The sequence below is a fragment of the Erigeron canadensis genome, chromosome 1 (assembly GCF_010389155.1).
Source record: "Erigeron canadensis isolate Cc75 chromosome 1, C_canadensis_v1, whole genome shotgun sequence".
Lineage (NCBI taxonomy): Eukaryota > Viridiplantae > Streptophyta > Magnoliopsida > Asterales > Asteraceae > Erigeron > Erigeron canadensis.
Window position 1 is genome coordinate 8,629,840 of NC_057761.1, and position 9,739 is coordinate 8,639,578.

General features: G+C 32.3%; 2 protein-coding genes across 3 annotated transcripts; one reads left to right on the forward strand and one right to left on the reverse strand.

Annotated features, from left to right (window-relative positions):
- On the forward strand, positions 1–901 carry LOC122605537. The gene is made up of 2 exons (XM_043778527.1): positions 1–94; positions 201–901. Exons 1-2 carry the CDS (start codon positions 1–3, stop codon positions 899–901), a joined length of 795 nt encoding a protein of 264 aa, XP_043634462.1.
- LOC122585252 (pentatricopeptide repeat-containing protein At2g21090) lies at positions 865–3,683 on the reverse strand. 2 transcript variants are annotated; one of them, XM_043757373.1, is made up of 2 exons: positions 1,868–3,683; positions 865–1,200 (listed from the first exon to the last, which is right to left on the reverse strand). In XM_043757373.1, exon 1 carries the CDS (start codon positions 3,670–3,672, stop codon positions 1,870–1,872), a length of 1,803 nt encoding a protein of 600 aa, XP_043613308.1. In that variant the 5' UTR covers positions 3,673–3,683; the 3' UTR covers positions 865–1,200; positions 1,868–1,869. The 2 variants fall into 2 exon arrangements, with proteins under 2 accessions (XP_043613308.1, XP_043613307.1); XM_043757372.1 differs by having other exon boundaries at positions 865–1,215.
- Between the last annotated feature and the right edge of the window lie 6,056 nt (positions 3,684–9,739).

The window sequence follows — 9,739 nt, forward strand, 5'->3', positions numbered from 1 at the left end:
ATGGTACATCTATCATTATCATTGGATTATCAGCCAGCTCAGAGCATGAATGTAGCAGAAGTTGACCTCACGTGCAGAGCTTTTGACATTGTTGGTTCATCTAATAGAATGATCTGTGGTGGACAAACAAAAGTTTTTTACCTTAAGGAACCCATCAATTAGGCACAAACTAACCATACATGTACCCCTATATTATATAGGAAGAGGATGTCATCTTGCGCTAGGTTTTGGTGTTGACCCAATCACTGATGATTACAAGATTGTAATGATTTCCAACTCTCAAACAGATCCGTTGGTTTACTCTCCGAAGGCAGACACTTGGTCTCTGATTAATTCCCCTACCGTGCCATTAAAAAATGTTATGTCAAGGGCGTGTTTGGTCGATGAAACATTGTATTGGGTGGTTGAATTTAAACAAACCGGAATATGTATAATGACATTTAATTTGAGTACACATGTTTGTGGCACAATTGAGTTCCATGGACCACGGTGTGAAACTAGAAAACTAATGGTCGTCAAAGACTCGTTAGCTGTCCTTTATACAACAAGTTCTAATTACTGGATTTGGGTGAGAAGGGAGAGAAATAACAGTACTTGTTGGTCTAAGGTTGTTAGATCGATAACCTGGTCATTTGATCAACGAGTAGGTCGAGTTTTGGAACTGACAGATGGTGATTTCTTGCTTCACAAATACGAATTAGGGCTCACTGTTTATAATCCAGAAAGAGGAGACAGCCCATTTCCCTCCAGTTATATTTCTGACATTATTGACATGGAAACATATGCCGAAAGCCTAGCATTGCTAGACAGAGGAGTTGTTTGCAAAGGAAACCAGCAATCTTGTGATATAGAAGCAAAAACAAATGGCAGAAATAGAAAAAGAAAAATACACAAGTACTAGTTGTAGATTCATCAGTTTGATCTTGTATTTGATTACAGCTTTCCCATTTCACGAGATTTCTTTCAATTTAACATTTTGTCATGTGACTCACGTATGTAACTAAATATTGATAGTTTTATCAAGATTGCCACTCATTAGTTAACTTTTGTTCATGTCACAAGTCATGATGTAATAGAATAGAGGTCAAGTTTCCAGGAAATGACTCCATCGAGCAGCTGCAAGCTCTCACACTAGCCCATAGTCTACCAGAAGCAACCCTGTCATGGCCCGAGTTTATTACCCTCACACTAGCCCATAGTCTACCAGAAGCAACCCTGTCATGACCTGAGTTTATTACCCTGACTAAAAGGATTTGGATTGAAGTCACCCATATTTTTGTTATGTAAGCTTGATTTTGTCATTAGGTTTGTTCTCTAGGCTACTCAATATTAACATCCCATTTTACATAAACTACCCAAGTTCCCAATTTAACATACTTCAAGTACTTTTTATCTTGTACACAGTTGCACTTTTAAGTTTTTATTGACCTAGTTTACGGACATTTAAAATTTGTCACATATGCACATAATACTTTATGCCGTAAGCTTTCAAAATTTGTTCGCATATGGCACCAAAGTTTAAAATTTTCTAATAACTATATATGTACAAATTTTAAAAATTAAATGACCATATCTGAACTATGTCAAAAGTTTTAGAAACAAATTGATAACTTAGATAAAATATTATCATAAGTGCCTTAAGTTTTCTCGTAATCGTTTTCTTATGAAGCCAGACCATATCTAATAATACCCAACTACCCAAGTCTTAGCATCAAGGAGGCTTTTAATGCAAAAGTGACCATCTATTACTAACTTGGCTAGATTTCTAATCTATGAACTTTAAATCAATCTCCAATATAGTAAGTAAAAAAATATATATAGTTAATCTCATTCTTGAAATCCAAATGAAGGCACACAGAAGCATTACCTTCAAGCATCAAGAAAGGATACATCCTTTTCCATTTGAGTAGCTAAAATCTCCAAAACTGAATCGATTTCGTCTTTTGAAGTATGTGACTTGTCTGATACCGTAAAAGCATGAAACTTGTTCTCATTTTCTAAACAATTAATTCCTGCATCTTTACTCACATCTCTTTCGTTCATAAGTTTTCTCACTTTCGCTACAGAATCCCACTTCCCGGATGCAGCATATATACCTGATAGCAAAACATACCCTACAGACAACTGAGGTTCACACTCAATTAAACGTTCAGCAGCTTTTCTTCCTAATTCTAAGTTCCCATGGAGCCTACAGACCCCCAGTAAAGCTTTCCAAACAAGAGCATCAGGTTTAACAGGCATCTTTGTTAACTGATTTACCAGCTCATCAAAACACCCTGCTCGACCCAAAAGATCAACTAAACATGCATAATGTTCCTGATCGGGAATAATATTATGCTCATGCATTACCGTGTTGAAAAAGTGCAGCCCCTTTTGTACAAGGCCCGAATGACTACATGCATTTAGAACTATGACAAACGTAATTCTATCTAGGGGTACTTGTAATTCAACCATGTAGGAGAAAAGCTCCATTGCTGATTCTCCATGACCATGTTGCGCTAAGGCAGATATCATGGTGTTCCATAGCATCGTGTTATGCTTACAATCCGTGATCTTAAAAACTCGCAGCCCGAGTTCTAAATTTCCACACTTAGAATACATGTCAATGAGAGAGCCAACTACAATAGTGTTTGGTGCGAAATACGTTCTAATCATAAATCCATGAATTTGCTTACCAACTCTTATAGAAGCAATACTAGCACAAGCACATAAAGCACTGCTAAAAGTGAACTGATCAGGTTTAACACGTTTAACCATCATCTCCGCAAACAACTCAAGAGCTTCACACCCCAAACCATGCCTTGTATAACCAGAAATTACCGCATTCCAAGATATTGGATTCTTCTTTGGCATATCATCAAATAACCCTCTAGCCAATTTCATGTCACCCCATTTAGCATATCCCGAAACCATAGTAGTCCAAGCAAGAATATCTTTATTCGGCATTTCATCAAATAACTTTCTAGCATCATTCATCTCTCCACATTTTGCATAACAATCAATAACCGAACTACAAAGAACCACATTCGACAAAAAACCAACATAAAAAACCTGGCAATGCACTTGTCTCGTAAGCCAAAAGTCCTTTCTTTTCACACAAACCGTCAACACCCCAGAAAAACTAAACTCATTAACACCAATATCCAACATTCTCAATACTTTATAAAACTTCATTGCCTCATCACACTCCCCAACCTGTGCATAACCTATTATCATCGTATTCCACGTCACAACATCCTTCTCCTCCATTCGATCAAACAAACTCCGAGCTGGGTTCATCATCCTTAACTTAGAATACCCAGAAATCATATTGTTCCAAGAATACAAATTTCTCACAGACATTTCATCAAACACCTTACGTGCACTGACCCAATTGCCACATTCCAAGTACATATGAATCAAATGATTTGACAAGAATGTACCGGGTCTTTTTCGACCCGTAACATTCATATGTAAATGGACCCATTTGCCTTCTTTTACTGATCTGTGATCAGCACACTTTTGTAATATAAAAGCTAAAGATTTAGTGTCTAAACGTAGACCTTTACTTGACAAAATTTGGAGAGAATTAACAGCGTCATTGATATGTCCTTTGGAACATAAATCGAGTACTGATTGGATCACACAGGGACGTCGAGCAATTTGATTGTTATTGTATTTAAAAGAGTGCATTGCAAAAACATCATGACACCATGTTATTTTTTAAAAAATTTTACATGTGTGTTTTCTTGTTTGGTCCCAAATTTTACTTGTAACTTTAGAGGAGATAAGTATCTCACCATGTGATTTTTATGTGATGGGATTTCCGAGAAGTTACTTTAGTCATCTTATGTTAATCTTCATATTATAATTTTATAATAGGGATTTTCTAACATGTACCTATTACGCACAGAATTTGAACATTAATTGCTATTAGTTTTCTATTTATAAGTGAGGTTCAAAATTAATGAAATTTGGTATCTTTTGTTATTCTCATTCTATCCTTGATTTTATTTGATATTTTCTTTAATGATGTATAAAATATAATACAATGGACTTTTATTCTAATTGGATTTGATCGAACTCCTCTCTAACTTATTGTATCAATTCTTACAAAGTGCAAAATTAACAAATATCATTTGAAGATTCTTTAATATTTTCTTTTTAAGAACCTGATTATAGTATAATCTTTAGAATAATTCTTGAAATGTTCCCTCCAAAATTTCTCATTTATTTCTCATTTATAAACAAGATGTATATACATATTTTCAACATAATTGTTCTATAGCTTTGTTTTAGTAGTCATTTCCTTTTTAAAAAAAACAATAATTATGCATAAACAAATTTTGTTTGATTTGAATGAAATCCCCATTGATGAAACTATTACAAGTGTTAGTCAAGATAAAATCAATTTCTTTTGATAAATCTTTCATAGGTCAATGTTTTCTAAGCGAAGAAGAAGCTTTTGTTTTTTATCAAAATTTTGCAAAAAATAATGGATTTTCAATACGAAAAGGAAGATTTACCATCAAAAATGGAGAAAAAAAACGCCGGAATTTTTTTTGTCATCGACAAGGAAAACCGGACGTCAAGTTGGTTGATCATTCAAAAGTACAAAGAAATCGAATTTCTACAAGATGTAAATGCAAGTCTTTTATGAGAATAACATTGAGGCGGGCAAATGAAATCTTTCCAATTGAGTGGCACATTACAAGCTTGAATCTAGAACATAATCATGAATTGTTGTCTACACAAGAGGTACGTTTTCTTCCATCTTATCGAAGTATCACAAAAGAAGATCAAAATTGTATAATCATGCTTAAAGAATGTGGCTTGTCGGTGAGACAAATTATGCGTGTCATGGATGTTGAAAAAAATATATAACATGGACAACTTCACTTCTTGACTAAGGATGTTCATAATCTTTTTGGTAAGCTTCATCAAATGCATGCGCAAAATGATGCAAAAGATCTTTTGGAATATTGCAAAAAAAGCAAGAGTGAAAATCCTAATTTTCAATATGCATTTACAATTGATGGCGAAAACAAGTTAGAACATATTTTTTGGTCTCTCGTTCATTGTTTTGACTTATATCAAAAATATGGAGATGTTGTGGCTTTTGATACTACATACAAGGTGAAATCTTATGACATGCCGTTTGGAATCTTTGTTGGTATTGACAATCATGGAAGAACTATATTATTTGGATGTGCACTTTTACGTGATAAGAAAAAAGACACGTTTAGGTGGCTTTTAGAGGTAATGAAAATTTTATTTTATTTACTTACATCTTGTTAATATATTTATCTATTTTTTTCATCAAGAAATCTTAATTTGTAGTTTTGTGTCATAAGATAGAAATATAAGCAATGGTACCTTCCAAATTCTATCACATTAAAACAAATATTGTATAACAATCATGTCGTCACGTCATGTGTGTTGGTGTTTTTGTTTATAAAAAGGATTAAAAAAAGTTTGCATTTTGATGGGAAGTTGAGTTTTTTTTTTTTCTTCTCATATTATAAAGTAAATGGATAAATATGTTAAGTAAAACCGTTTAATCTTGTACCCTTACACATTGATTCTGCCAAAGCATTTGGTCATTTAGATAATCAGGCTACACTTCATTTAACATGTCCTAGCTATCATTTCAATTTTTATACAATAAAGTAATTCAATTTTTTTTTTAAACATCGAACAAAGTTGTTAATTAATTTTATTTGAGTTGTATGAGTTTGTATCTTATTAATTTATTTATTATATATATTGTTAATTTAATTAATATTGTTAATAGATTTATATCTCGTTAATTTATTTTGTATCTAACTTAGTCGTTATTAAATGCAGAAATTTGTTTCGCTTATGAGACAATCGCCCAAAACAATATTGACAGATCAAGATCTATGTCTCACAGAAGCAATTGCAAATATAATGCTGTTCACAAAACATGCATTATATTTGAAGAATTTGAATAACAATGCATCACTTCTAAATTTAGTGGTTGGTTCACTTCAATTTTGAGAAGTAAGTACTCAAATTGGTGCTCATATTTTTATACATTATATAAATTAGAAATAGTTGAAGAATTTGAATAACAATGACCATCTATAGTCATAAAGTACAATATGGATAAAAATAATCATGTGAAAGGGTTGTATGAGATTAGACGGTTTTGGGTGCCAACTTATCTGCGTGGTTTCTTTTTTAGTGGCATGACAACAACAGGAAGATCGGAGAGTATAAATGCATTTATAAAAAGGTTTATCTCTCGCGACACATGTTTAACTCAATTTATCAGACAAGTAAGCTTTCATAAATAATAAATAGTTTTTTTCTTAATCGAACAAATTTATTTTATCCATAATTTATATCGTTATCTTTTCTTTTTAGGTTGATCTTGCTATAGAAGATGTTGAACAATCTCAAATTCATGATACTATGGTTGAAAAATACAGGGGGTCTTGTATGAGATCATTCTCACCATTAGAAGTCTAAGGTCATGATTTTTTGACCTCATTTGCTTTTAAAAAGTTTAAAAAGGAATTCGCACGAGCAATTCAATATATAGTTCATGAAGACACATATAAAAATTTTACAGTCAAACATCATAAAGAGGTAACGAGTAAGAAGCATGAGGTGGTTTGGGATGGTAAAGTTGCTAAGTGTAGTTGCAAAAATTTCGAGTTTGTTGGGATATTATGTCGACACATTTTAAGTGTCATGATTCATAATAATTGTTTTAGCATTCCTCGTACTTATTGGCTTCCACGATAGAGTCAAAAGGAAACTTTTCCATCCCAAAGACATATCATTTGTGAATCTTGCATCTACGAGCAATGATGGAATGGCGAAAAATGTAGAAGATATGGTGTAATGTCCTCCTATCTCAAAAACAAAAGGACGCCCCAAAGAGAAGAGGATGAAAGGTGGAAAGGAATTAGCAAAGCAAGTACGAACTTGTCGACTTTGTAAGGTTGTTGGTCATAATATGAAAAAGAAAAACTCTGCAATGGTGATGTTGCATCAATACGTGATAGTAAAATAAAAAAATAAATAAAAAAGAAGCTATGTTAGAGCATCAAAATTTTAATCCTGTTTTTTCTTTGAAGTTTTAAGTGTAATTTGTTGATAATTCAATTTGAAGTGAAAATGTTTTAGTTTTTCATACTTTTGTGTATTGAGATCAATATCTAGCATTTTTTATGTCTTGCAAATTGAAATACGTAAAATAATGTCATGATTAGACTTTATAAAAATAGATGAATAAAAATCAAATAAAGAGTTAGCCGAACTTTTGGATCCAAGATTTGATAGCATCTCATTAAATAGGATATCAAATAAAATCAAGGATAGAATGGGAATAACAAAAGATACCAAATTTCATTAATTTTGAACCTCACTTATAAATAAAAAACTAATAGCAATTAATGTTCAAATCCTGTGCCTAGTAGGTACAGGTTAGGAAATCCCATTATAATATTAACCCTTAATTTTTATTTAAGGTAAATTAAATTAAATCGGAGAAATTAACTTAAATTATTTTTAGGGCTAAGTGTGCCGGAATGCAGTCAACTAATCATCAAAAGGTATTGTGTGCACGAACTCTAAGTCGGCTTTATTGTATTAAGGAAACTTGAAATTATGTTTATTGTGAACATAAAATGGATGTGGGACCGGTTACTTCACTTAAAACTTGTTTATTTTCATATATTCTTTTTATTGTGTGCATAAACTAATCCCAAAAAGTTATTGTGTGCATGTCACGTAAGCAGTCAACGTGAAAGTGGTGACCAGCTAACTTCTTACTCGGTAACTTTTGTTTACTATAGGACTCTTGAACAAGTTTCCTGAATACAATAAAGTCGACCTAGAGTTCGTGCACACAATACCTTTTGGTGATTAGTTAACTACATTCCGGCGCACTTAGCTCTTATTTTTATCATTTTAACTTCTAAGTTTTTTTAAGAGAAAATTCCATAAATCATAACTAGGGTGCTTCACAAAATAAAGTATAATTTAAAAATTGCCTTTTATTAAGGTATGTTGAATTATTATTTTTTTAACTATGTTTTCTCTCTTTCATTATCTTTAAACTTGATTATATCCCGCGTAATACGCCGGTAAACGTATATAATTTATTTTTTTTTGCAAGTGAGTTTCGATTTAGACGTGTTGGAGTAAATTCTAACCACATATTTCTGGACTAGTCTCTAACCCCTCCTCATGAAATATGCCTTTGAGATGAGAACCCCAAAGCTCGAACTCGAGTCTTTGAGTAAACTAACTCACAGTACTCACAGAGTGGATTTAAAAGCTACCCCTAGCCACTAGGGCTAAAGCCATGTTAAATCTTTGTACGTAATAACATATATTTTGATAGTTCTTTTTATGTTAGTATCAAAGGCTCCATAAACATACGGTAAAAGTTCTCGTAAAAATAGTCTAAAATTTTATAAAATCAATTACTTAGTTTATTTGTACTAAACATGAAACAATGTATTATATATGTGATCAACTTGAGAAGATAAACCGTCAAAACAACACTTCAATAAGTTTTACTTTTTAAGATAATTTATACCACCAATCTCTTATCTTCTAAAATATCTTCATTATCCCTTTGCATTAATTACTTACACTCACCACCACCAACAGTCTGCCACCACCACAGTTGTCATCACCACTAAACCGCCGCCGCATTATGCGGGTACAATGCTAGTATGTAGTTTAAGTTTATTTGAATATAACCGATTATAGACAAATCATTAATTAATATTTAAATGGTATATTGGCTACAAAACGAAAAACATATATTATTACATAGATTAATTACTAATATAAAACATTATACTCGTATATATTATTATTTCCAGTAAACAATTTTTGAGGATTAAAAAATTTTATTTTAAACATTATTACAATGTTTCCTCAAAATTATACAGTTTAGTTAGATAAAAAAAAAAGCGTTGAATATAAACATATATTAAAAATTAATATGTAAAAGTGAAATAGTTATATTATTGTGATGATGATTCAATTAGAAGACGTTAAAAAATGTAAGTTGTAAGTGTAAGAGAGCCATAGTCAAATGTTAGTAATTATTATTATTTGTTATTAGTTTTATTGATAATTAGTATTAATTTATAAAAGGAAGATGATGTAATCAAAATAATCTAAAGGTCCTAATTGTATTATTGTGATAATGATTCAATTAGAGGACGTTAAAAAAGATAAACTGTAAGTGTAAGAAAGCCATAGTCAAATGTTGGTAATTATTGATAAGCTGTAAGTGTAAGAAAGCCATAGTCAAATCCCTATCGAAATGCTTCATTTATATGTCTAAATGAGTTATTATTCGGGAACTATTGATACTTAATGAATCATATGTTTATGCAGGTTCACAGAAGATGCGAGTTAGGGTAAATGGCATCAAGTGACTCAAGAAGGAAGCCTATGAAGTTACAAGACACAAGGAGGTGATTCGGGAGCCAAACGAAGACGCAAAAGAAGAAACAACAGCCACCAGCGCCGCTGGTCGGGCTAGATCAGAAACCGACTTAAACACCTATTTAAGTCGAACTAACCCTCAAAACCCTAAGGGAGAGCCAATTTAGCAGCCCTAGCCGCCCGAAATCAACCCTAGATCGACTTTACAGATTTCCAGAAGGTTTTGGAGCTTCTAACGCCTTTCGATTTTTCATTCTTGGTCTAGATCTTTATCTTTTAGTTATCTTTCTTTGTTGAACAATGTCTTTTATCTTCT

Excerpts from the sequence above, each read along its gene's own strand:
- LOC122605537 (XM_043778527.1), top strand. The coding sequence starts at position 1 with ATGGTACATCTATCATTATCATTGGATTATCAGCCAGCTCAGAGCATG. Across the intron at positions 95-200 it reads CAGAGCTTTTGACATTGTTG|GAAGAGGATGTCATCTTGCG; the intron begins GTTCATCTAATA and ends TATATTATATAG.
- LOC122585252 (XM_043757373.1), bottom strand. The coding sequence starts at position 3,672 with ATGCACTCTTTTAAATACAATAACAATCAAATTGCTCGACGTCCCTGT.